The following is a 22816-nucleotide window of genomic DNA, read 5'->3' on the forward strand; positions in this document are numbered from 1 at the left end:
CATGTAGCTGCGCCTAGTTTTCTTCCCAATTTTTCTCCATGTCTGAAGCTACCATTAGCGTCTGACAAACATGGTTGGAGAAGACTAGAGAGAGCCCAGCCACCGCGAAAAAGCTCGGGGAGACTCCTGGCGCCACATGGAAGAAGAGACGCGACGTGTAGGACCTACACCTACTGCAGAGAGAGAGGCTCAATTGCCTTTCGTTGCAAGAAGGCTCAACCCCGCACGCCAGCCATTGTGGTGTTACTTATTGGCCACAGGAATCGATCAGGGAAAACCCATAAACTCGATCAGCTACTTGTAGAAGAGCGAAAAAGATTGCCATCGCAGGCTAGAGATGACAATGCTACACCTCACTTCATGCCATCTCGCAGCCCATCCAGGTGCCTGTCTTTCCTTCTTTCATGAAACTTGTACTTTATTTTTTGTCTGGAATTTTTCTAGTTCAGTCGAGCATGCATATCTGACTGACAGGGGTGTGTGACAGTGTATAGGGGTTCTGGATCAGGAGGGAGCACGATATTGAGATCAGTGGCAGATCAGGGATCAAGAAAGTGCCTTGTTCAGAACTGTCCATCGCCGCGGTCGTTCACCACATGCGCTCTGAAGACGCCTTCGCATGGCGGCAGATCGAGGAGGAAGATCAATTCCAGAGACCTGTTCACCTTCTCTTACAAGTTCAACACTAACATTCCTATGAGTGAAACACAAGGGGTATGTCGCGCGTATACGCTGTATGAATTGGTTGGAGTTTTACCGTGCAGTTTTCAGATGATCTGATTACATGGAGCCTCTATCTTTCTGCAGGCGTCCATTGATGAGTACCTGCAGAACAGTCCCAGGATCGTTGGAGCTGTGTTTCCGGATCAGCGCAAAAGAAGGAAGCTCAATGATGTTAGTTGCTTTATCGTTTCTTCATCAATTTCGTATCTGAATTCTGAACTTGTGTCGATCAGGACATGCTTGCACCGAAAATGCAGAGAATTTTCAGTGTCTTCTGTTCCATTCATTGACTCTGAAACCTGACTTTTGAAACAACATCTCACCTCAAGTCACAGTTTTCTTGTCACAGTTTTCTTGCCGGCAACCAATGGCCTCAATTTTTGGAACAGTCACTGCTTCACGGAACTATTCAAGTGAAGGATACACGCAATGCTAACAAAGCGCCACTGCAAACTTTCAGGAAGAATGGAGCGTCCAGCTTCTGCCCATCCAGTTCCTCTTCCTGTCGGCGTCGCCGGTGATCGTCATGCGCTTCGTCAGGAAATCAGGCGGGAAGGAGTACCCGCCCAACGTCCCCATCCACGCCACCAGCCTCCTCCTGATGGAAGTGGTAACTGGCACTAGCCCCCACCCAAGAACTCAATTTATCTCTGAATGTACCATCAGAAGTATGATCTGAATGTACCTTGGTGCCTTGCTGCTGCTGCTGCAAGCAGACAGACTACAAGCTGAACGGTCTGGACAGCAACTCCATGCCGTCGCACCTCGCCCTCACAGTCAGAGGCTTGATGTACCCGCAGCGAGAGGGGAGGAAGAGCCTCAGGGGCCACGTCGAGATGACCGTCGGCTTCAACCTCCCGCCGGTGCTCGCCATGGTCCCGGAGAGCATCATCAGAGGCGTCGGCGAGACGGTCAGTGTCTGCTCTTGTGCGATAATAGTCATGGGGTGTTCCTTCTCAGAATTGACAGAAATTTGATCTGTGAACAATGCGCAGGTGCTGCGGCAGCTGGCGGAGCAGATGAAGCAGGACTTCGATACAGGGCTGGCGGCAGATTTCAAAAGGTACACGAGGGAGAAGCTAACTGACAGGCGCACTTCGCCCTGAATTTTGAGGCACTCACATTTCACAGCCCGGTAACAGTAGGCAAAGCAGCAGTCATGACTACGGATTCTTTGGAGTGGCCGTGCCAACAACAGGGTCGGCAGCCCTTTGTGCATTCACCAGTTGGATGACACCAGACAGTATGAACAACTTGATGAATCACGTTTATTCATTGTAAAATGGAGCTTCCGAATGTACATAATTACAAGAATATTCAATTTCAAAGAGATTTCTGGTGCCGACCATTGAGCTATCGTCTGTGTTTACTGTCAGACTGCCTTCTTTCATTCCAGCTAGGGAATACATGGCCTATGTGGTATTGTGGTATACATACCACATAGGCCATGTACTATGTGGTATACATGGCCTATGGCCTTTCAACAGCTATAATACAATTAACAGTTCTATGTGGTGTAAACCAACAATCCTAGTCCTCCAAAGACCGCTTTCTCGCCCTTAAGTCGTGCTCGAGGCTTTGAGGCATTGGAGGAGTCCTTCCCCGTCGGAAAAGAACAGCAAGGGCTTTCATTTTCTGGCACATGCTGAAAACCTACAATGGCCACAATTATGACAAGTTGTAACGTGCCTGATCAGTTGGTAACCAGAAACTATGAATGTTCACCAAACAAATTTATCTTACTGATGATGCTTCTATCTCTGCAATTCCCTCGCACCCTTGACCACCACCCTGAAGAAGATCACAATATTTTACAGCATCATCTTCATCCTCAAATACCTGCAGAAAAGGACAAAATTATTCATCAGAAAGAAAACAACGCAATTAATTGAACAAAAGAATCTTCGCAGATTGTTGTTGCGGCAATCTTACTATGGTACTACTAGTACAGTCTATATATTGATAGGGCACCTTGTAGTCATAAACAATATGTATATCCATACCCTTCTTTAGGCATATGTGGTCATCAAATTATTATTAGCACTCTCAAGTCTCAAGCAGTCCCTTCTCTTGATTAACTTTGTATGTTGGTTGACAAATTTTATATTTGAGTTTGGCTGTGCATAGACCAAAAGGGTGAATGATTTTATTTTAGCTAAGTACCATCCCAAAGATGATGAGTTAGAAAAGGAGTGTAAAGATTATGGACTAAACAAGTTAATGTACTACTCAGCCAAAAGAAAAGGAAGAATGGCAAGTTGCCTGCCAAGAACATATCTTCAAACATGTACTCCTTCAGACAGCTACTCACCAGCACTCCCTCTCTGATATCTTCAACAACCATGTTAAACTTGGAGCCCGAGTACTTTGATTTAGTTCCAACTCCTGAACCCCCTCCCTTTGAGAAAAGCATTCCAAGTTCCCTTTCAACTTCACTGCAGAAGATAATCGATAACATGAGCAGTTTATAATGTTCAGTGAACTGCAGAGTTGTGACAAACTAAATGTAACAGTATCACTCAATTCTCACTTGCGGCTCCTGCGTGTTTTCATTGTCCATAGCTGGTTATCACTCCTGGCCAGTACATAAACTGGCTTAGAATCTTCTCTCCATGGGTTTGTCTCCAATACTGAACCATCATGAAACACCAAAATGTTACTAAATTTCAAACTGTCTAGTTCAAACTTTTCGGTATTTAGGATCGGTGCTACAAAAGGATGGCGACATTGATGAAGATGTTAGGCATAGAATTTCAGCTGGCTGGTTGAAATGGCGGAAAGCTTCTGGCATCCTTTGTGACAAGAGGGTGCCACAAAAGCTAAAAGGCAAATTCTATAGGACAGCAATTCGTCCGGCGATGTTATACGGTGCTGAATGTTGGCCTACAAAAAGGCGACATGTCCAGCAACTGAGTGTAGCAGAGATGCGGATATTGCGGTGGTTTTGCGGGCACAAAAGGAGGGATAGAGTCCGGAACGAAGTTATTCGGGATAGGGTCGGGTGGCACCAATTGAGGAGAAACTTATCCAGTATCGGCTGAGATGGTTTGGACATGTCCAACGAAGGCCTCATGAGGGGCCGGTGCGTAATGGGGTTCTTGAGCGGGTCGATAATGTAAAGAGGGGTAGAGGTAGACCTAAACTGACGTGGGATGAGTCGGTTAAGAGAGACCTTAAGGATTGGAATATCTCTAAAGAGATAGCTTTGGATAGGAGCGCTTGGAGACTAGCTATCAATGTGCCTGAACTTTGAACTTATTTCTTTCGGGTTTCATCTCTAGCCTACCCTAACTTGCTTGGGAAAAAAGGCTATGTTGTTGTTGTTGTTGTTGTTGTTGGAGAAGAAAAGGAAGGCAACAACAACTGGCTACAGTCTATTATGTGCATCAAGACTCAAATAATCAAATGCACAAAGCTGCTTGATACTGGTGACAGTCTCTTGCCATGCCAAAAGCAGCTTATACATATGAATTAGTAATTGCCAGCACCCCATCGGCAGACTTTTGCTCACACAAGGCATGACACGTGATTTAGGAGAGATGTGAGGAAATTGCTGGGGCTGAAAGAGCTATCATAGCCTATCTTGGCCTACCTGAAACGCACGTCTGAAGAAACAGGACGCGTGAACCTACCCCCCAAGCCTCACAGAGTAGGCGCTGATCTCCAGTGCATTGCAGCACGCAATCTTCCCGTGCACACAAAGATCGCATCATTGGATAATTTGTACCAAGCATTTCATCAAACAAGACGCGCGCAGAACTAAACCCTGAACATTTCAGCCTAACCGGCCGCCACCAAATCCTAAGCTATACTACTAATTTGCCAAACCCCAGTTGCGAACCTAAGGGAACCAAGGCAACGGGAACATGATCAACCACGAGCAGTGTTGAGGTCCTAGAACCGTTACCGTCATAGGCGAGGGAGTCCAGCGACTCCATGAGGTGTCGCCGCATGCCGTAGGCGCGGGAGGAGACGCGGCGCAGGAACTCGCCGGAGGTCCCGGGGATGCCGCCGTCCATCCCCATCGCCCTCTCCACCTCCTGACCGTCGCCGTCGTCCCCCTCCGGCGACGGCGGGGGCCGGGGCGACGCGGCCGCGGCCACGACCGCCCGGCGGTGCGCCGCGGCGAGGCGCGGGCGCGGCGGCGGGATGGACAGGAGGGAGGAGGCCGTGAGGTTCCCGGCCAGCGTGGTGGAGGCCGCGGCCGGTGGCGGCGGCGGGAGGGGCGGCGAGGAAGCTGCCATTTTTACGTTCCAGCAAAGCGAGGCGAGAAAGCGGCGGAGCGCGAGGGGTGAGTGAAACGTGGACACGGCAGCTCAGCAACAGCAACGCTACAGTCTTCCGGAGATCTTTCCCCTTCCACCGCGGTTGTTGGGTTCGGCACGTTTCAGGCGGGGGGTTCCTCCGTCGGGCTCCTGTGGGCTGGCGGCGGCCCAGCCTCGTCTCCGTGACAACGCACTTTTTTCATTTTTATATTTAAAAAAATTCAAAAATATATGCTATTCAAAAATGGGTGCCCGTCGCCCATCCAATTGGCAACAGAACCTAAATGTAAAAAAAATTACATTTAGATCCTGGCACCCAGGTTGCATTAAATAGTGAACTTGTAAAATCGATATAAAATCGTAAAAAATCAAAAAAAATACAAACTCAACTGTTTTGGATTCTATGCAACAAGATCTACAACTTTTGTTACATAAAATTTTTTCATTTGATCAATGTATCTTGCTCTATTTTGAATACCAGTTTAATGAGCTTTTATTTAAATCTCAAGATCCATTCTTTGGATGCATGCCATCTTTGGCCAGAGTGTTGCATATGGTGAGCATAGGCTTGTACAAAATTGGTAGGCCCAGAAAATATTTCTAGAATAAGTTTTTAAATTAGATCTTGTAATATGTCTAGTTTAAATGGATTATTTGTCCATGCTGCTATACTGAGTATTAGAATCCATAACTTTTACAGTACCATTATTTTATTTCCTAAGAGCTATAAAAAAGTTTGCTAAATTTTAGATAAGCACAACTAGACCAAATGAATTATTTCAGATTTTTCTAGGTACAAGAACTATTTTTCTTGATTTAGATACATTGATCAAATAAAAAACTTTATGTAACACAAGTTGTAGATATTATTTCATAGAATCCAGAACAATTGATTTTGTATTTTTCCGATTTTTCTACGATTTTATATCGATTTTACAAGTTCACTATTTAATGTGCCCTGGGCGCCAGACCTAAATATAAATTTTTTTACATTTAGGTCATGTTGCCAACTACCTGTCGCCCATTATTTTTAAAAAAGCATATATTTTTGAATTTTTTTAAATATAAAAATGAAAAAAGGGCCCGTGACAACGGCCCAGCCTCATCCTTACTCGTTCCATTTCTTACCGGGTTTTGGGCTCTTTGGGTGTGAAAAAAAGATGGGTGGCATGCTGGCTAATGTTTGGTAGGTTGTTGATTGGAAAAGTCTAATCTTTCTTCCTCAACTATAAAACCGAATATCCACTCTCCCCCAACTACTAAAATCATTTGTGTTTTACCTCCCTTGTTAGTTTTCCAAGCGCTTTTTACATTTTTTATAGATTCTTTCTTCTCTCTTTTTTCACTCAATTTTTGATAAAAAAAATTATAAAAATTGGCATGGTGGTAGAAGAGAGTATAGAGAACATAACTTTGCAACTTTTTGAAGTTGAAATGCTAACAAAATTGAAATTTAAAATTTTTTGAAGAAAGAAAGAATTCAAACTTCATTGAAATTTTGAAGCATCCAGATGAGCTCTATCTTTAACACAATTTGAACTATGTGATACATATAACAGGTGCATAATAGGGAATTTTTTGAGAATAGGTTCATAGCAAAATTTTAAGTTTCTTAGAAAGGGTCAATTTGAGCCAGATTTGATTCTTTTTTATTTATTTGCATAGTTAATTTATAGATATGCAAATTCTTGAGTATATTTTAAATTATGTGAAAATGAAAAAAAGTATAAAATTGGGCTCACATTTGACCCTTCAAAATAAATTTTGCTATGGAAACTATACTTACAAAAATTCTCTAGTGATATACTTCAAATTTTGTCAAAGGTCGACCTCATCTTGATGGCTTAAAAATTCAATGAATTTCAAATTCTTTCTTCCTTTAAAAGTGCAAAATTTTAAGTTTCAAATTTCTTTAGGTTTAAACTTTGCAAAATTGGGTGCTTTGTAACTCTCCTCTACCACTATGCCAACTTTCATGATTTTTGAACAACGTTTACTGCCTCAATTGAGTGGGAAAAGAGATAAGTGAGAAAAATCTATGAAAAGATGTAAAACCGCTTGTAAAATTGTCGAGGGAAGTAAAACAAACGCTTTTGATAGTTGAGGAGGCTGGACATCCGAGTTTGCAGTTGAAGGAGAAAAATCGTATTTCTACGAAAGTTGAAGGAGGCAAAGTAGATTTTTGCCTTGGTCATTTTCTCTACTGAACCGGCCCACTAAGGCACCAACATAATTTCGTGAAATGCATAAGAAATTTATGTTTTTATATTGTTTCCTTTGATTTTCTTCTAAATTCGTATACTAATTACTATTGATGTAAAATTTGTATTTCAAATATATAAAATTTTGTTATATAACGTGATTTTCCTCACGAGTTCATATACTAGTCGGTAAGCAGCTGCAACCACTGAAGTCTCAGAAGTCGCAAAAAAAACACTGAAGTCTCAGCTTGTAGTGTCTTAAAAGAGAAAAGGCGGACACGCCGCCTCCATGACTAAAGGAGCATCAGTAGCGCTTCGTGAGGACTGAGGAACTCCTGTCCCATCCGCTACCTGCCTTTTTTTTTTGAAACAGTAAGTATTTTATTAATCATCACTCATAAGCAAAGTACAGAGATGGGACAAAACATGCCCCATTGAAAGTTTTGTAGTGCCATCTGCACAATACAATTTTGAGAATGCCCTAGAGCCTCGCATGAGTAAAGGCAAGAACTTGGAATTGGGGCTTGTCTTGCCTGCTTCGCGAGCTTGTCTGCAACCTTGTTGGCTTCTCTTCCAATCTTGATAATTGAGTAATGCATTCCTCTTGTGGCTTCTGCAAGGTCCGCAAGTATTGGTCTGAGAGACCAATGACCTGGATTATGGAGTAGTGATCCTTCTTGTGCAGCCATCGCCACGATCTGATTGTCAGTAAGCAAGCTGGCCACCTGCAAGTTCAATGCAAGAGCTACTTTGGCTCCTAATAGGAGAGCTTGTGCTTCCGCCTCCAGTGGGTCGATGATTTTTGGAACGGCAACCTGAAGAAAAGATGCATTACAGACACTATTTGTTGGATTCGTGAGTATGAAAATACCTATGCCTGTTTGGTTTGCATTTGGAGGAGGTTGTGTACAAACAGAGGCATCACAAAAGATTTTTGGCCCATCCTGTAATTGAATAGTGACAGTTGCAGGTCTTGTACCTAGATGTAAGCATTGTTGGTTGGCTTGATGCGCAGGAGTATTAGAAAGGGATAAGTCTTCTTCCATGGCCAGACTGTAAGATCTGTCTATAGCTACAGCCTCATGAAGCACTCTAGCAACCGACCAATGTGCATTGTTGAACCTGTGATCGTTACGTGATTTCCAGAGGCACCACATGATAGAAAAAATCAGGCCTGTGGTGGATAGAGATTGGCCTTGCTGTAGGATTGTGGCTACCTGGATATGGAGACCATGTCCTAATGATGGCAAAGCATCCGCTCTGAGGCCTAGCGCTGATCCAAACCATACTGCCCTGGCAAAGCTGCATTCAAAAAAGATATGATTTTCATTCTCTATTCGACCACAACGTGAACATGTCTCATCAATGCTTGGTATTATTCTGTGCACTCTGCTAGCAGTGCCCAAAGCAAGTCTAAGTAACCTCCAAGCAAACGTCTTGACCCTTGGTTGGATTGTCTTGTCGACCCACACTTGACGAAGGATCTGTAGGACCTGCATGGGAATGTTAATTGGTGGAGAGTTTGTTGTCTCTTCAATTGCCAGCATTTTGTAGGCACTCTTGGAGGAACATAGGCCATTAGAAGCTAACTTTCAGCAAAGGATGTCCGGGCCAGAACCTGAAATGATTGGAAGCTGCAAAAGTGTATCCAAAGTTTGCTGCCCAAAAAGAGTGACAATTTTATTAGTGTCCCACTTTTTAGAGTTTGGCATCCAAAGATCAGAGACTTTATTTGGTATTTGATAATCATTTTGCTCAAGATTTAAACGATCGTGCATTTCTTTCCATATGGGACACCAAGGCTGGTTCCAGATCAAGCTATTTCCTTTGACTAACTGAATGGTAACATGCTTCTCAAGGTGGTGCCTGATACTAAGAATGGAAGCCCAGAAGGTAGATTTCGGCAAATAGGTTACAGCAGTCCATAAGGAGGCATATGGAAAATACTTGGCTTTGATTATTTTGGCAATGATAGTCAGGATTATGAACAAGGCGCCAAGCAGAGTTGATAAGCATACCTTTGTTAACTAGCTCCAACTTCCTGATACCCAAGCCCCCTTCTTTTTTTGGCTTGCAGATGGAATTCCATGACCTGTAATGAATGGGTTTTTTTGCTGCTCGTTTTGAACACCTTGCCACCAAAAAGCACGGATAATGGATGTGATCCTTGCTAAGAATTTCTTGGTGAAGAGAATGTTAGCCATGTAATAGATGGGAATGGAAGCAAAAACAGATTGGATAAGAGTAAGCCTGCCAGCATGGTTGAGGGTATTTGCTTTTGTGAGAGTGAGTCTGGATTTGAACTTTTGATAGATGAAATCATATGCCTTACTCTTGTCCCTATGAGTGATTAGCAGAGGATGACCTAAGTGCATGGTGTTAGCCTTGAAATCATCAACAGGAAAGATAGCCTTGATCTGTGATCTAACGACTGAGCTTACCTTTTTGCTGAAAAGAATTGAAGACTTGGACCAACTCGGTGTTTGTCCTGACATGGCACAAAAAGACTGGAGAATATTATTAATTATGTGTACCTGCTGGATATCTGCTTCCCCACAAATGATCAGATCATCAGCAAAAAGAATGGAATGAATTGACGGACAACCCGGGCCCAAAGCAACACATGTAAGCTCTGCATTGTCCATGGCATCTTGAAGTCTGATAGATAGCTCATTTATAGCAAGGACAAATAAGTATGGAGAGAGTGGGCAACCTTGCCTGATACCCCTAGTAGCAGAAACATGACCATAGCATTCCCCATTGATATTTACAGAAAAAGATGCAGTGGAAATGCATGCATGAACTAGTTTAATGAAGTGGCCCTGGTAACCTTTACGTCGCAAGGCATCAAGCACAAAAGACCATTCTATTCGATCAAAAGCTTTTGCCAAATCAATCTTTAACATGAAGGCATGTTGTTTAAAAGATTTCAGGTTGAAAGAATGAACAATCTCTTGGGTGATAATGACGTTGTCTATAATCCTTCTTCCTTGAATAAAGGCATGTTGAGAATGATGAATATAATCGGGTAGCTCCTCCTTGAGACGATTAGCTAAAGATTTTGCAATGAGACGGTAAGCTACATTTGTGAGGCTTATAGGTCTATAATCTGTAACATAATTTGCATGAGCCTTCTTACGAATCAGAACAATGTCAGTACAGTTTAGATGTTCGGGGAAGTTACCTGAGGTATAGAAATCTGTGACCAGCTTGTGTATATCTTCTTTTATCCACGGCCATGCTGCTCGGTAGAATGCTACATTGAGCCCATCAGGTCCAGGTGCTGCAGTTAGTTTCATGCTCTTAATAATCTGTAAGCACTCGTCAATACTTGGAACTGAATTAGTGAATTCATTAGTAATAGAGCCCTCATGAGAAAAATTTAAGTTGTGCACAGGAATGGTGGAAGTGAAAATATTAGCAAAATAGTGAATAAATTCGTGAGCAATATCTTGAGGATTAGACACCATGGAGTTGGGACCATTTTCAATGAAGAGAATCCTATTCTTTTGCCTTCTCCTTGTGCATGCTTGCTGAAAAAATCTTGTGTTTCTATCACCTTTTGTTGCCCAATGCTTTTTGGATAATTGTCTGTAGTAGTCAGTAAGCTTGTCTAGAATCTGGGCGTGACGCTTTGTTAAGTTTTCTTCTGTAGAGTGTTCAATCAGATGTGGTGGGGCTTGTTGTATGTGGGCAAGCTCATGCTTTATGTCAGTAAGCTGCTGGTTTAGAGGTTTCTTCTTCTTAACCCATTTTTTAAGAGTGGCCGCTAAAGTTTTAGTACGCTGATGGAAAGGTTTTGCAAAAGTTTGATGCCAAGCTTGAGCTGCAGTCTCATGGAAATCCTCTTCAGTAAGACACCAATTTTCAAACCTAAATCTTTTCTTTGGTTTGGGACAGCTGGGGTTCATAACAGCAAGGATAGGAGCATGATCACTGTATAGCATGGGCAGATGGTAAACCACAGTATGAGGGTAGGCTTGACACCAATCTGCATTGCCAAGGCATCTGTCCAAACGCTCAAAAGTGGGTTTAGTAGTGAAACGCTTATTAGTCCAAGTGTAAGCAGGCCCACTGTAACCAAGATCGATTAAACCACATTGCTTAACAAGGACATAAAAATTATTAATGCGAGATAAACAAGGAGGACTTGGGCCCCATTTTCCATTAGGACGCATAATATTGTTAAGGTCCCCCATACAAAGAGTTGGCGCTACCCGCCTTGGCGCCCCTAACGTCTCGTTCTCGTGTATGAGTGCGCCGTGCGCGTGTACTAGCATGCGGAAGCACCGAAGCGACCAGAAGCTCTGCCGCCCTAGGGCCAAAGCGATCACGGCGACCGACGAGACGACGTGTGCGGCAGCGCGCCACCTCAGCCGGACACCCGTCGCCCCACCACACGCCTCGCTCGAACCGCCCCCTACACGCGTCCAAACCCCTCCCGCCCATAAATTAAAACCCCCGCGCACCTAAACCCAGCACACGATCATCCGCTTTACTCTTCGCACCCCTCCTGACAAAGCAAAGCACTCGGCTATCGCACGGCTGAATCCGCTGCGGCACTAGCGGCTGCCAAGCTTAAGCTGCTTTAGGGCGATCGATGGCGCGGTCGAGGGGCCTCGCCGTCCCGGCGGCGCTGCTGCTGCTGGCAGTGGCCTCGGCGTCGGCGGTGGGCGTGGCGGCCAAGACGAACGCCCACGACGTCGCGGAGGGCGGCGGCAAGGAGGAGGAGTCGTGGACAGACTGGGCCAAGGACAAGATCTCCGAGGGGCTCGGGCTCAAGCACGTCGACGAGGAGGAGGCCGCGCGCAAGGCCGGCCACACCGCCAAGTCCGCGCGCGAGTCCGCCCAGCACGCCGCCTCCGGTAAGCCTAGCCACCACGTCACCATTCCCCTTCCGAGCCTCAACTTGCTGCGGCGTTGCTCTTCGATCCCTTCCCTCTCGCGCCGCGTGCATGCCGTACTAAATATGCTGGTTGGTGGTTGCTGCAGAGGTAGGGAAGAAGGCGGGCGACGCCAAGGACGCGGCGGGGGATGCCGCGGCTGGCGCGTCGAGCAAGGCCGGCCAGGCCAAGGATCACGCCAAGGAGACGGTGAAGGGCGCGGCCGGCGAGGCGTCCAGCAAGGCGGGGTACGCCAAGGAGAAGACCAAGGAGGCGGCCGAGGCGCACGAGCGGTCCAAGCAGGGTAAGGCCAAGGTCGAGGAGACCGCCAAGGAGAAGGCCGCCAAGGCGCACGAGACGCTGCGCCAGACCACGGACGCGGCGGCGGAGAAGGCCGGCCAGGCGCACGAGACGCTGCGCCAGACCACGGACGCGGCGGCGGAGAAGGCCGGGGCGGCCAAGGACGCCGCATGGGAGACGACGGCCGCCGCCAAGGACAAGGACGCGGCGTGGGAGAAGGCGGAGGCGGCCGGCAAGAAGGCGCAGCAGTCCAAGGAAGCGGCCAAGGGGAAGGCCACGGAGAAGGCGGCGTCGGCCAAGGACGCGGCGTGGGAGACGGCGGAGGCGGCCGGCAAGAAGGCGCAGCAGTCCAAGGAGGCGCCCAAGGGGAAGGCGGCGTCGGCCAAGGACGCGGCGTGGGAGACGGCGGAGGCGGCCAAGGAGAAGGCCAACGAAGGGTACGAGAAGGTGAAGGACAAGGCGCGGGAGACGGCCGACGCGGCGAAAGAAAGGATCGGGGAGGTGAAGGAGAAGGTGACCGGCGCCGACGGCGACAGCAGGGAGAAGCACCGGAGGGCGGACGTCGACGCCACGGGCAAGCACCGGACGGTCGACGAGCTGTGAGCAGCTCGGAGCCGGCGCTCGATCGATCAAATCTTTCTTTCACACTCCATGCCATAGCTCCTGTTCATGATGTTTTCGGAGTGTTGCTCTAGTTTTTCACACAGTTTCTGCACTTCTTGTTCCAGCCATGGTGCTGTTCCTACTTTGTATAATAATCTGATAATGTGCAGGCATGCTTCTTTCACTTCAAAACTGGAATTGTGATGCTATTGGTACACGTCAACAGAAAACTAGTATTATTACAGAGTGGCCTCCTTTCAAATCTAATTGAAAGAAAGCGACAACACATCATGTTCCTCTTCAAACCTAATTGAAGAGGACGCGAATTTCCTCTTTTATTCAATCCAGATTACATACACAATGTGTAGGAGATCACCGGTTCTTGAACACATTGCTTCAGACGAGTAGCGGCGCTTCGAGTGCAGCGGCTCTCGGAGTGGCATCCTGCAGCCTCAGCGTGGAGGTGACCAACAGGGACAGGACGGCGAAGCAGGAGGGGATCAGGCCCGTGCCGTACCTGCTCACCGTGTTCAGTCCCCTCGTCTCGCCGCAGCTAATTGTGTCTGCAACAAAAGAGCATGGTGTCACGCCCCACCCAATCAGTTGCTGACATTTCCAGCAGAGTTTTTTTTTGTCAAAACACAACGTTGGAGCTGCATTCAGGCTGTTCTTGCTGATCTCAACGTTACCTTCGTATGATTCGAGAACGAACAGGGCGATTCCGCAGGAGATCTTGTCCAAGAAGCTGAGCGAGCCGTAGACGAACGCGCAGCCGTTCAGGTCCTCCCCTACCAGCGCGCTCTCCAGCCCAACCGTCGTGACCTGCTCGGTGGTCAGTGCTCACAAGTCAGAGCAGTCAAAGGCCTAAACGAACTAGGAGAAGATTTACGTGGCCTCAGGTTGCGTTCTAGGCGCCGGTGTTTTACCATGACGAGCGCGTTGGCAGCGCCGATGACCATGGCGAGAGGGTACATGAGGTTGCGCATCTGGCTCGGGAGGACGAAGACCGCGACACCCGAGATCACCCAGAGCGTCGCGCCGACGGTGAGGAGGGACTTGAGGCGGCGGCTGTTCCACTTGATCTCCTGGCCATCGCGTGCAGATACAAAGTATGTGAGGAAAGACTGAACTTTGCAGAGTGAACGTTTGTTTAACAGGTTTTGTGCGTAGTGTTGGACCTGCAGGACTATGGACACGACGAAGCTGCAGCAGAATATGATCGCCGGTATCTGCACGGAGAGAGATCGAAGTGGTGAGAAAAGAAAGAATGCTAAGGGATAATTGAAATAGAAAAGGAACAAAGAAACTCACTATTGCTTTTGAGTATTCATTCATTCTCAAATCTCTGGTGACGTAGAAAGCGATGAGAGACTGGAAAGGGAAAAGGAGCACATGTAAGAGATCGAATACCAGAGATGATAACATGGCAGAGCTAATTCTGGCTTGTACCCATGGAGCAGGGAAAAGGCCCCTATTCAAATGAAAAAAAAAAATCTCATGACTCAACTCACTGCGCTAAACATGGTTTACTTCAACTGGATTTAAAACAACGTCAACCGAGAAGTCAGGTTTTGAGAGATTTTGTATATTAGAAATGGATGGACAGTAAGGATATCATAGGGACTACTGTTCGCATGGCAGATGGAATCTTATTTTTAAGGATCTGCTAACAACAAAACTGACGATAAAGCATGCCATGTGCATTTTCATGCACATTACGAACATAAACATTCTTTTTGAAAGAAGAAACATAAACTTTCTGATTGCACATGGTGCCATATGCCCAACCTGAGAGACGTTTGTGATCAGCCTTGCAAGCATATACAAGAGAGCAACTTGATAGTACAATGTCTTCTTGAACCAGTAGCCCCAGGAAATCCGAGCCTTCTTCTTACAGTTAGATTCAGACTTCAAGCTGCAAAACCACACCATTCAGCACAAACACAACCTATACAGCACATATATCGACTCTGAATGATCTATCAACATACGTCGGTTCATTGGTCCCAATATGAAAAACCACCAGGAAGCAGCATCCAATGAAAATGGACAGGTATGATATCCACCGGTACTGCAGGGTGAAGAAATGAAGGCGAAAATTAGTAACCAGAAACATCTTATGTTGCTCTGGTCTACAATTGCAAGCTTTGCTTTCTCTCACCTGAAGAACAATGTCTGAGCATTCTTTCGCCTTTATGACAGCAAAGACAGCTAACGCAATCGCATACAGACCAAGATTTGCCACCTGTATTTGCCATTCTTGTGAGTATATGGCCCATGTGAAAGTTTGTTTGAAGGTGAACAACACACAGTTGAATACTTGATTTGGACATTGATAAACGGGTGAGACACACTTGTAGAACGTCAGTTTTAATAATAAGAAAGGGACGACAGTAAGAAGATTCGCGATAAGTTCTAGTCGATTGCAGAATTCTAGTAAGAACAACTGCCAGCTACAAAGTGCCCATAAGGTGAACATGCTAATTGCTGGTACTCACTCACCATAGTGAACGCATTTCTGCAGCTTGCTAAGGCTACACGGCTTGTTGGATTCAGTGTCATGCAATTCACCATTGACCTGAACGAAAAAAATGCATTAGTCAGAGCCCAAATGCCAGGCAACAATTTCAGTCAGATTGCAAGAAGAACCTTACATGTGGGAGACTTGTGTGGCTGCCCAACCGATGTTGAACACCGCTGCGAAAATGCTGTAACCTATTGTCCTCACGAGGTATGAATCTGTCCCCAGAATGGTGCAGAGAAGACAGCCACCGAACACTGAAGAGAAGGAAACGCCGACCAGGACTGATCCTCCAATGTGCCACAGCTTGAAGCGGCCAAATCTGTCAATCTGATCATGTGGCGCATTATTCAGAGATCAATTATAGTAACGTATTATAATCTGCAATTATATGGAGTTTGAGTTCTGTCTCAACCATCTCGCCTGCGAGGATCGTCATCAGCCCATCTGCAACCTGGCCTGAGAGCATCACAATTGCTGCATCTCTGCAAGAGGTAACGCAAGGTTTACTCAGCTGCTTTAAACATACTTGTTCAAAAAGAACGAAAGTTTATACTGTCAAGTAATTTGATGCTATCTGTAGAGATTCTCTTATACCTTGGAGCAAGGCCGATTTGCTGCAAGAAGAGCAGCAGATACGTGAACCAGCAAGCCGACGTGATGTCGTTGAGCATGTGCCCGACGCCGTAGGACAGTATCGGCCACCGTCCGAGAGGCTGTGCGATCTGTGCCTCGGCCATGACCCCATCATCCTTTGCATCAGCCATGGAGGGTGCTGGGAGGCAGTACTCGTAGCTTCTGAAATGTCTTTCAGCTACAATTCTGAATTTCGAGACGGCTAAGTCTGCATCAGAAATTTAGAATTCAGAAAGAGAAGAGGAAACTATCTCTGCTTCTTGTAAAATGCTAAGCAAGTGTAACAACAAGTCAGCAATCTAATCTTATCTTTATCGCCTCGAAAGAAACAGGTCAGGTATTTTTTTTTAAAAAAAAGAGAACCTGAAAACGTTGGGAGGCAGCAACGCGCGCGGCGGCGGCGTCGGCCGCGGACGGGAGCACGCAAACCGCGCCGAGATTCAGTCACAAGACGCGAGAGAAAGGGCGCATCCAATGCGATGCTGGGGAAGAGAGCGCGGGTCGCGTGTGCGCACGTGCTCTGAGGAAGAGGGGAGCAGCGGTGATCGCTGACGGGGTCCGGCGGTGGAAGGGAATTTATAGGCGGCGAGCGGGCTGCGCTGCCACCTGCTACCAACTGGACCAGCGTAGTGGGCGGTGGACGCCGCCGCCGCAGGCTATTGGAAGTTTTTTTTTTGGGTGAACAGGCTATTGGAAGTTTTTTTTTTTGGGTGAACAGGCTATTGGAAGTTTATTAATCGAAGAATGCTCCTCCTTATTTTCCATCGTCGTTTTCCGGAACCTCTTCCCGTTGGGCGCTGGAAAAGAAAGAGATCCGGCCTCTCCGCAAGTTCAGACGCCGGTCGGGTTGCCCGTTTTGCGTGGGTCTACACGGCACGGGAGGATCCTTTCCCGCTCCTCATCTGGCGTCGCGGCCTCGGACTCTGTAGCGTTCCGGGCATGCCCTTCCCTTATCTTCCTCGTCGTCCCGTCCTGCGCTGGAATTCAGATTCGCGCGAGTTGCAACTTGCAAGATATCCCTTGTGTTCAAGTGCACGGTGAAGCATCCGACCAGTGACGACGCGGCGGCGCGGCTCCGGCGATGGCCGGGGCCAGCAGGGTTAGCGTTACTGACTTTACTGTGGTATTACCTGTGATTTTACACTTCGTTTGGAGTCCTGCTCTCCGTTGCTGGCTGGGTCAAGAAAGTAATGTGAATCTAGGTAACGACATCTCATCGTTAAAGTCATGATTTGGACAAAATATGTCAACAAGTCATGGCAGATTTGGTCGTTCCAGGAAATCGGGAACGGTAGCAGCCGGCCCTGAATTAGGTGTTACTTACCATTACGAGCGCATTTGGTCATATCTCGCGCAAAAAGGGCTGTCAAGCCAGCTACTGAATCCAAAGGTAAGGATTAACAAGATAGGGTTGGAAATTCATGCTGACTTGGCGACATGAGCAACATTATTGAAGGAAAGAAACATTAGCAGCCCATGGTATGCCTTTGACAAGGAAGGCAGGGGTTTAGCAGCCCATGGACTTCTGCAGCCCTTTCCCTGGCTTTGACCTCCATACCTACCAACTAAGAGAACCGATAAGATCACCATAAAAAATCACTAGTTCATCGTCATCTTCATCACCATCTATTCCTGCCTCTGAAAATGGTCGCTAAACAACCGATATACACCTTGGCCCATGTTTGTCATGTTTCGCAAATTTGACAAATCACTCTCCAAATCTCCAGTCAATGATTTCAGCTAGTGGACAAGGTAGAATGATATACATGTTAGGTCAAACTGCCTGAGCACCAGTTTAATACTACCTGAACCGATCCTCAAGCAAATTCATAAAACCGGATGAGAACCAATTCTCAGGTAAACTCAAGCAGGTAAATCAAACCACTGATATATGATATCCAATGGCATAGTGTTGATTTGCTCTAGTTCAAAGGGCAACCTTTTAGGAGTTCTTACAAGATTGCATTATTCATAAACTCAAGAGGCGAGAATATCTATGGAAATTTCTTTCAGAAATAGGTACTGATCGGTTTCCACAGCTTCTCAGCAAACAACCAGGCAGGAAGAGTTCAAGGCATGAACATAAGATTAGTCCCCATGCCTGACAGTACAGTGATGAGGATCGTTATCCTTCCTTTTCTGAAAATATATGACGGCATGGCAGCAGCTTTTTTTTTTGCTGTATACATCTACTGTAGCAGATCTCACCAAAATCATGGAGTACTTCTTAAACAACCTTCGATTCCATGGAAGCTTTTAGTGATCCGCGTTCTACCAAGCTGAACTAACAGCTCTATGTATCAATCCATGGGGCCTTCGGTCATAGTCTCTGCCATGCTTCGTTCCTACTCTAGGCTTAGACATTCATTTCTCAGTGCTTCCTGCACTTCTGAACCTGTGGAGTCAAAGCTGCAGTACAACCCTTAATTCTCATGAACCATGGCAGATTCTTCCTCCGGGCCCCCAGCCCCAATCCCTTGGAGCCTTATCTGACAAATAGGATGCAACTGTGCCAAAATCAGAATATTCCAAAGGGCGAACCAGTGAATTTTACCGAGGAAAAAGCTGGTCTCTTTGCTTCAGTTCATGTAACCAATTCAGCTTCTAACTGAGCCTTTCAGGGTTGTTTATGTTTTTGCTTCACATATGGCCAAACTCAAACTTGGAGCACTTGGCAATGCATAATGTCTGTCTTCAGATTACGGCCTGTGATGGTTGACCACAGGTTTGCCATGAAAGACCTGTGCTGCCCCTTTCGTGCAAAAGCCTCCCACATGCGCGCACTGTCAACCTCAGTGACCATTGTTGGGTCTGATATATCAATAAGAGTGATACTCATATTGTTACGGATAATGCAGAGTTTTCCATTAAGGGAGACAAAGGCTGCAGCTTCGAGAGCTCGTGAGCTTCCGAGGTGGTGTCTGGTGTCAATGAATCTTGTCCATGATCCTGTCTCTCTATTATAGACTTTAAGCTTACAACCATCACGGCAATCAGTAGAGTAAAGCCAGCCTCTGAAGGAAATGCTTGGATTCCTCCACCCTGTGACCATTTCGTTACCGGTGGTTGACCACATTTTAGATGCTGGCAGATAGACCTCACTTACAACCTGGCGATGAGAATTGAGACCTTTTAGGAACCACTTGCCATCATGTACTACTCCAATGGAGGGCACCATTCCTGTGCTCATTTCAGCAATACAAGACCATCTATTCCTGTTAGGATCATATACCTCAGCAGACCTCAGAGTTCTTTGTATCCCTTCGCACTCCCCTCCAGCAACATAAAGACAGTTGTTTATGACACAAGAACCAAAGAAGTGTCGTTTTTGCAGCATATCTGGAGCTCGCAGCCATTTGTTTATCCGAGCATTGTAAAATACAACACGCCTCATAGACCCATGTACTGGGTCTTTGCCACCAAATAAGTACAGGTAGCATCCATTGAGAACCGCACAACCAAAGCCAACAGCTTCTGAATACTCTGGTGGAAGTGGAGGCAATGACTTCCAGAGCTGGTTTACTGGATCAAAGGCATACCAAGATAGCTTCTGATCACGGTCCCTTTTGAAGACATAAACCCATTCTTCTGCCATGCCGAATTTCTTACGCAAGGAATAATAATAATTCCCAGACAAAAGTCGGTTCCATCGTTTACATACTAACCGCATATTTGGGTGCTCAACCCGAGCAACCCGCATGAGACAGGAAATAGCCAGTTCATCAGGAAGCCCAGGTAGCAGTGGTGATTGAGTTTGGGACCTCTCCTTGCGCAAGCTCCTTGACTTGCGCTTGTTTGGTATGATATCAGGTTGCATGCACAGCTTTGCACCAGGGACAAACTTCCTAGCACTTACAACGGTTTTAAGACCTCCATCTACCCTGCAGTACCAGGAGACAGACTCCACCTGCAGATGCATTGATCAACCAAGTCAGAATATGGCAATGCTAACCTGAACATGAAACAACAGAAGATTAAAACAAAGCAAGCAAAGCAACCATCCTTTCTGTTGGGTATGAATTATCGATGACAAATATATATTCCTGTCCACCTACTAGTTAAATGTTATGCAGATGATATTCAGACACTCAGTGCTGGAAGACTAACCATGTTTGAAATTATCAATCTTGGTCATTGAACATACAAAATAAAGGGAACAGATCATTCAGCAGTCAAGTAGGGACAAACTATTTGATACTGGTAAGGTGGCTTAGAAGCCAGAAACTTAAGTAGATCCTTACACCACTTAACTTCTGATAAAGAAAAAAACAAACGTAAGGTTTCACAAACTCGGCCTATGTTGACTGGAAGACTTTCTTGAGTAGTCTCAACATAGCTGGTCCCAAGCCCAGATAAAGGAGGAGGGTTGCGTTAGGTTTGACAAACAAGCATAAAAAACATCCACTCAAGTTAATAGTACAGTGGGATCAATTAGTAGCTACTGTTCAGATTCAGATCTGAAATTACACTAGGATTTGTTTTCTTGCAATCCCATTTCATAAAATTATATTAGCATTTGCTAAGTAGCATCATGCTCATTAACAGATGATCAAATGTTCTTAACCATGTAACATTTTCATGTGAAACAGATGGAGCCGTGCTAAACAGTGGCGGATGACGGATAAAAATTAAGGTGTGGCGGACAAGCGGAGTCAATTGATCTTCAAGCAATCAAACTTGCTTTCTGACTGTGCAGGCTGCTTGCCCCTTCCACTGCTGAGCTAGAGCTTCCTCTTGCTATCATCCTCTATCATTCAAATGGAGAAATCTAATAGAACAGAACTGAACTGGAAGGGCATGACGAAGATTAGTGATACCAGCTAAGGTCATGTTGCTAAACAAGGTGCTTACAAACAAGCATTGCAATGATTAGTCATTCTAGAATTAGAATTGTATATAATCAATTTTCTTATCATTTATCGATTCCATATGGTAAAACTAGGTGCATAGACATGACACCTAGCTAAAGATGTAGCACCTGTGGCTGTGGCTCATGAGCTGTCTAGCGTATAGCCAGGGCAATGAAACTATCTTTAGCTAGTAGCTACAACCTGTCTAAGTTGGGTTCATGGTGAATGGGGCCCATAAAAAATGCAAAACATGTTATGGTGAATTGGGGATAGTCATTGTCCCTACAACAGTGGCATCTCCACACCACAGGTAAGATTGCTCAGAGCAAAAACAGCTAACAAACTAACCCAAGAACTAGAAGAGTACACCAGACACTCCATGGACCATGGACAGTTGGATCTAGACTCCAGAGCCAAGCCCTAAGCACCCAGATCGAGACTTCGAACGATCCACAAAACCCGCAATCCCCAAGTTGTATGCGCTAAAACGCCAGATTCAAGCAGAAAGATCTCAGCTTGAAGCCAAAGGTGGCGTTTTTGGCACAGGAACCACCATCTCTGAGCAATCTTCATCTCACCAGCGGAGCTGAGCTACTCGAGACCCAGAAAGGTGGGAGAGGAGCTGAGCTCACCAGTGGGGCGCGGACACGGATACCACCAGCACGTCGCGGCGGGGCACCTCCGGCGGCCGCACGCATTGCTGGATCGAGGTGAGCGGACGAGGTGGACGCTCGATCTTGGCCTCTGGAAGCGGAGAAGATCCCCTCCCAGTCTCCACAAGGCCTCGAGTGCTCCAAGGCCTCGCCCTCTTCACCGAGCAGTAGCTTTGACTGAGAGGTCAGAGTCTCAGTCTCTCGGATACACTCTCACCCAGTCACCCAAGAGCCAAGATCAAGCGACTAGGCCCTTATTTAGGCCCTTCCCTTCAAAATTCCAAAACTTTACAAGATTTCCCATCACATCGAATGTTTCAACGCATGCATAAAGTATTAAATATAGCTAAATAAAATAACTAATTACATAGTTAGATTGTAATTTGCGAGACGAATCTTTTGAGCCTAGTTAACCCATGACGGGACAATAATTATCAAATACAAACGAAAGTGCTATAGTGTTTTACACCCAAATTTTTACGCAACTAAACAAGGCCTTAGTTATAAAATTCAAAATTCCAAATTTATCGTATCGATTATCGAAAGAGAATCTTATATGTATGAAATATTAGATTTAGATGAAATAAAAAACGAATTGCATAGTTTGCTTGTAAATTGCGAGACGAATCTAATGAGTCTAATTAGACTATGATTAGACACTAAATTGCTACAGTACACATGCTGTAATGATAGATTAATTAGACTCATTAGATTCGTCTCGGAGTTTAGAGATAAATTGTATAATTAATTTTATAATTAGTCTATATTTAATATTTTAAATATGTAAAAATTCCATTTTTAAAAGTTTACGGACGCAAGGCGACTTGGTTCGCAATCGCAGGCTCAATTTCGTTCGCAGATGAACTTCACTTCCGACACGCGGGCCCGGCCGGGGTACGCCTAGCAAAGCGCAGAACATGGGTCCACCTGCCAGAGACCCATCGTAACTCTACGGTCTCGAGCTCAGCGCCGTGTTTGGAATTTTCAAAAAAAAAAAACATGCCTAGAGTACTAAACGAAATTTATTTGTGAAACTTTTTTACGAATAGGTGTAACTTTTCGAGACGAATCTAATAACGGTAATTAATCTATGATTTGCTACAGTGATGCTACAGTAAATATCATCTAATCGTACGATCAAAGACCTCATTAAATTAATCTTGCAAATTTACCAGAAATCC

The 22816-nt window shown here is 45.7% G+C and overlaps 6 protein-coding genes across 9 annotated transcripts; 2 read left to right on the top strand and 4 right to left on the bottom strand.

Annotated features, from left to right (window-relative positions):
• Nucleotides 1-60: 60 nt before the first annotated feature.
• Nucleotides 61-2069, top strand: LOC120691211. The gene is made up of 6 exons (XM_039974233.1): nt 61-383; nt 488-714; nt 808-894; nt 1184-1333; nt 1440-1634; nt 1719-2069. The coding sequence occupies exons 1-6, from the start codon at nt 338-340 to the stop codon at nt 1827-1829; spliced, it is 816 nt and encodes a 271-aa protein (XP_039830167.1). The 5' UTR covers nt 61-337; the 3' UTR covers nt 1830-2069.
• On the bottom strand, nt 1978-5046 carry LOC120691212. 3 transcript variants are annotated; one of them, XR_005682149.1, is made up of 6 exons: nt 4631-5046; nt 3254-3353; nt 3035-3158; nt 2467-2562; nt 2194-2376; nt 1978-2135 (listed from the first exon to the last, which is right to left on the bottom strand). XR_005682149.1 is itself a non-coding variant. In XM_039974234.1 (5 exons), exons 1-5 carry the CDS (start codon nt 4965-4967, stop codon nt 2254-2256), a joined length of 780 nt encoding a protein of 259 aa, XP_039830168.1. In that variant the 5' UTR covers nt 4968-5046; the 3' UTR covers nt 1978-2253. The 3 variants fall into 3 exon arrangements, 1 of the variants encoding a protein (XP_039830168.1); XR_005682148.1 differs by having other exon boundaries at nt 1978-2139; nt 2180-2376; XM_039974234.1 differs by having other exon boundaries at nt 1978-2376.
• Nucleotides 5047-7551: 2505 nt separating this feature from the next.
• On the bottom strand, nt 7552-8768 carry LOC120692335. Its single transcript, XM_039975605.1, has one exon. The coding sequence runs from the start codon at nt 8734-8736 to the stop codon at nt 7585-7587; it is 1152 nt and encodes a 383-aa protein (XP_039831539.1). The 5' UTR covers nt 8737-8768; the 3' UTR covers nt 7552-7584.
• A 2911-nt stretch (nt 8769-11679) lies between these two features.
• Nucleotides 11680-13167, top strand: LOC120693368 (ABA-inducible protein PHV A1-like). The gene is made up of 2 exons (XM_039976786.1): nt 11680-12054; nt 12182-13167. The coding sequence occupies exons 1-2, from the start codon at nt 11790-11792 to the stop codon at nt 12973-12975; spliced, it is 1059 nt and encodes a 352-aa protein (XP_039832720.1). The 5' UTR covers nt 11680-11789; the 3' UTR covers nt 12976-13167.
• LOC120693367 (major facilitator superfamily domain-containing protein 12-like) lies at nt 13136-16808 on the bottom strand. Of its 2 annotated transcripts, none has more exons than XM_039976784.1 (13): nt 16496-16808; nt 16094-16303; nt 15912-15981; nt 15630-15826; nt 15478-15553; nt 15137-15220; nt 14967-15046; nt 14764-14890; nt 14287-14346; nt 14154-14204; nt 13902-14060; nt 13665-13797; nt 13136-13538 (listed from the first exon to the last, which is right to left on the bottom strand). In XM_039976784.1, exons 2-13 carry the CDS (start codon nt 16261-16263, stop codon nt 13372-13374), a joined length of 1374 nt encoding a protein of 457 aa, XP_039832718.1. In that variant the 5' UTR covers nt 16264-16303; nt 16496-16808; the 3' UTR covers nt 13136-13371. The 2 variants fall into 2 exon arrangements, with proteins under 2 accessions (XP_039832718.1, XP_039832717.1); XM_039976783.1 differs by having other exon boundaries at nt 16094-16340.
• A 927-nt stretch (nt 16809-17735) lies between these two features.
• LOC120691096 (F-box/kelch-repeat protein At1g55270-like) lies at nt 17736-21848 on the bottom strand. The gene is made up of 2 exons (XM_039974059.1): nt 21615-21848; nt 17736-20039 (listed from the first exon to the last, which is right to left on the bottom strand). Exons 1-2 carry the CDS (start codon nt 21678-21680, stop codon nt 18789-18791), a joined length of 1317 nt encoding a protein of 438 aa, XP_039829993.1. The 5' UTR covers nt 21681-21848; the 3' UTR covers nt 17736-18788.
• Nucleotides 21849-22816: the final 968 nt, after the last annotated feature.

The sequence above is a fragment of the Panicum virgatum genome, chromosome 9N (genome assembly GCF_016808335.1).
Source record: "Panicum virgatum strain AP13 chromosome 9N, P.virgatum_v5, whole genome shotgun sequence".
Taxonomy (NCBI): Eukaryota; Viridiplantae; Streptophyta; class Magnoliopsida; order Poales; family Poaceae; genus Panicum; species Panicum virgatum.

Bases quoted from the DNA above. Each gene is read 5' to 3' on its own strand.
- LOC120691211 (XM_039974233.1), top strand. From the start codon at position 338: ATGACAATGCTACACCTCACTTCATGCCATCTCGCAGCCCATCCAG. The intron at 384-487 runs GTGCCTGTCTTT...GGTGTGTGACAG, and splicing joins CCATCTCGCAGCCCATCCAG to TGTATAGGGGTTCTGGATCA. The intron at 1,334-1,439 runs GTAACTGGCACT...TGCTGCAAGCAG, and splicing joins GCCTCCTCCTGATGGAAGTG to ACAGACTACAAGCTGAACGG.
- LOC120691212 (XM_039974234.1), bottom strand. From the start codon at position 4,967: ATGGCAGCTTCCTCGCCGCCCCTCCCGCCGCCGCCACCGGCCGCGGCC. The intron at 3,354-4,630 runs GTAACGGTTCTA...ATGATGGTTCAG, and splicing joins GGACTCCCTCGCCTATGACG to TATTGGAGACAAACCCATGG. The intron at 2,377-2,466 runs GTAAGATAAATT...TGGCCATTGTAG, and splicing joins CAGAGATAGAAGCATCATCA to GTTTTCAGCATGTGCCAGAA.
- LOC120692335 (XM_039975605.1), bottom strand. From the start codon at position 8,736: ATGCTGGCAATTGAAGAGACAACAAACTCTCCACCAATTAACATTCCC.
- LOC120693368 (XM_039976786.1), top strand. From the start codon at position 11,790: ATGGCGCGGTCGAGGGGCCTCGCCGTCCCGGCGGCGCTGCTGCTGCTG. The intron at 12,055-12,181 runs GTAAGCCTAGCC...TGGTTGCTGCAG, and splicing joins CGCCCAGCACGCCGCCTCCG to AGGTAGGGAAGAAGGCGGGC.
- LOC120693367 (XM_039976784.1), bottom strand. From the start codon at position 16,263: ATGGCTGATGCAAAGGATGATGGGGTCATGGCCGAGGCACAGATCGCA. The intron at 15,554-15,629 runs GTAAGGTTCTTC...TTTTTCGTTCAG, and splicing joins GCCACACAAGTCTCCCACAT to GTCAATGGTGAATTGCATGA. The intron at 15,221-15,477 runs GTGAGTGAGTAC...TGGCAAATACAG, and splicing joins GCAGAAATGCGTTCACTATG to GTGGCAAATCTTGGTCTGTA.
- LOC120691096 (XM_039974059.1), bottom strand. From the start codon at position 21,680: ATGCGTGCGGCCGCCGGAGGTGCCCCGCCGCGACGTGCTGGTGGTATC. The intron at 20,040-21,614 runs GTGAGCTCAGCT...ATGCATCTGCAG, and splicing joins TCCGTGTCCGCGCCCCACTG to GTGGAGTCTGTCTCCTGGTA.